This window comes from Helobdella robusta, assembly GCF_000326865.2.
Source record: "Helobdella robusta unplaced genomic scaffold HELROscaffold_38, whole genome shotgun sequence".
Classification (NCBI taxonomy): Eukaryota; Metazoa; Annelida; class Clitellata; order Rhynchobdellida; family Glossiphoniidae; genus Helobdella; species Helobdella robusta.
In genome coordinates this window covers 1,012,821-1,014,176 of record NW_008704829.1, presented here as the reverse complement: position 1 = coordinate 1,014,176, position 1,356 = coordinate 1,012,821, and the positions used below count along the sequence as shown (strand labels likewise).

The following is a 1,356-nucleotide window of genomic DNA, read 5'->3' as shown; positions in this document are numbered from 1 at the left end:
CATCATCTTCATCATCTTAATCGTCGCCGTCATAATTTGCTCCTCATAATCTCTTAAAGCCATCGTTAATAAACTCCCATGTGGGGCTGTGGGCGTGTGTTTTAGTGCTGCTGTTTGTTTGGGTTGTTGTTTGTTTGCGTGTTTGAATGGAGGAATGAATGAATGAGTGAGTGAATGGAGGAATGAATGAATGAATAAATGAATGATTGAATAAATGAATGAATGAACAAATTAATGAATATATAGTATTTTACCTCTGTTTTAAATTTACTTTTAAAGGAAAATGGTAAAGAAATCAGACAAACCAGCCTCAAAATCCACATCCAGGTTATCTAACCACGAAGAACTCGGTGCAGACAACAACATTAAAGAAGGTTATTGAGATTAATTTTAAATTTATTTATTTAATATATTATTTTAAAAATATAATCATAGTTATCGTAAATTTTGTCATGTCTTCTTAATACTTTACTAAGAAGACATGACAAAATTTCTAAAATTCCATTCTCTCTCTCTTTCTCTTTCCTTTCTCTCTTTCTCTTTCATTCTCTTTCTCTCTCTTTCTCAAAAAAAGATAGTGAGATAGATAGATAGAGAGATAGATAGATAGAGAGAGAGAGAGAGAGAGAGAGAGAGAGAGAGAGAGAGAGAGGAGAGAGAGAGAGAGAAAGAGAGAGAGAAAGAGAAAACAAGAAAACAAGAAAAGGAGCGTAAGTTGAAACGTGTTAAACCAACGCATCATACAATTCTCTGCTGCGTGTAAATGTAAGACAATGAGGATTTCTTTGCATTCAAACTCGGCAGCTGCAACTGTGATACAGAAAGACAGATGTCTTCCCGACAACACTATAACTCTACTTTTAACCTTTTTAAAAAAGCGGTCTTCATCATCTTTCTGTTTAAAGCATTTTAAATCATGAGTACATTTCTAAAATAATTAAGGAATGATTAATTAGTGAAGAAAACATCGTCCTACCTCTGGGAACAACTGTGTCTCTGGACGCTGAACGATGATTGATTGATTGAATGAATGATTAAAAAAAAAAATACATATAAAAACACCAACAGAACCGTACGTATGTGCGGGAAACTTCAAGCAAGACTTCGAAGTTCTCTGCCAGAAGTTCACACTCATCTACACCCCACCCATCAAACCAAGAAAGCCTAAAATTAGTGCAAACGTTGACTCCTCCCCTCTGCCTGCTGCCACTCCAAATATCGACGAAAGAACTAAATCCAGTAAAGGTAGCAAGAAGAGTGTATCTAAAAATGAACTTAAGTCTGAATCAGTTGCTACTGTTAATAATGATGCTAGCGAGAATGATGCTAAGTGCCCGCCATCTGGCAAAGGTTTTA

At 35.5% G+C, this 1,356-nt stretch overlaps 1 protein-coding gene across 1 annotated transcript in view; it reads left to right on the top strand.

The window, feature by feature from the left end:
• Positions 1–283: 283 nt before the first annotated feature.
• Positions 284–1,356, top strand: part of HELRODRAFT_176560 (hypothetical protein) — a gene marked incomplete at both ends in the record, with an annotated part of 4,147 nt that continues 3,074 nt past the window's right edge. Inside the window, 2 exons of the mRNA XM_009023902.1 lie at positions 284–374; positions 1,069–1,350. Coding sequence (XP_009022150.1) covers positions 284–374; positions 1,069–1,350 — 373 coding nt within the window. The remainder of the gene's footprint in view (positions 375–1,068; positions 1,351–1,356) is intronic.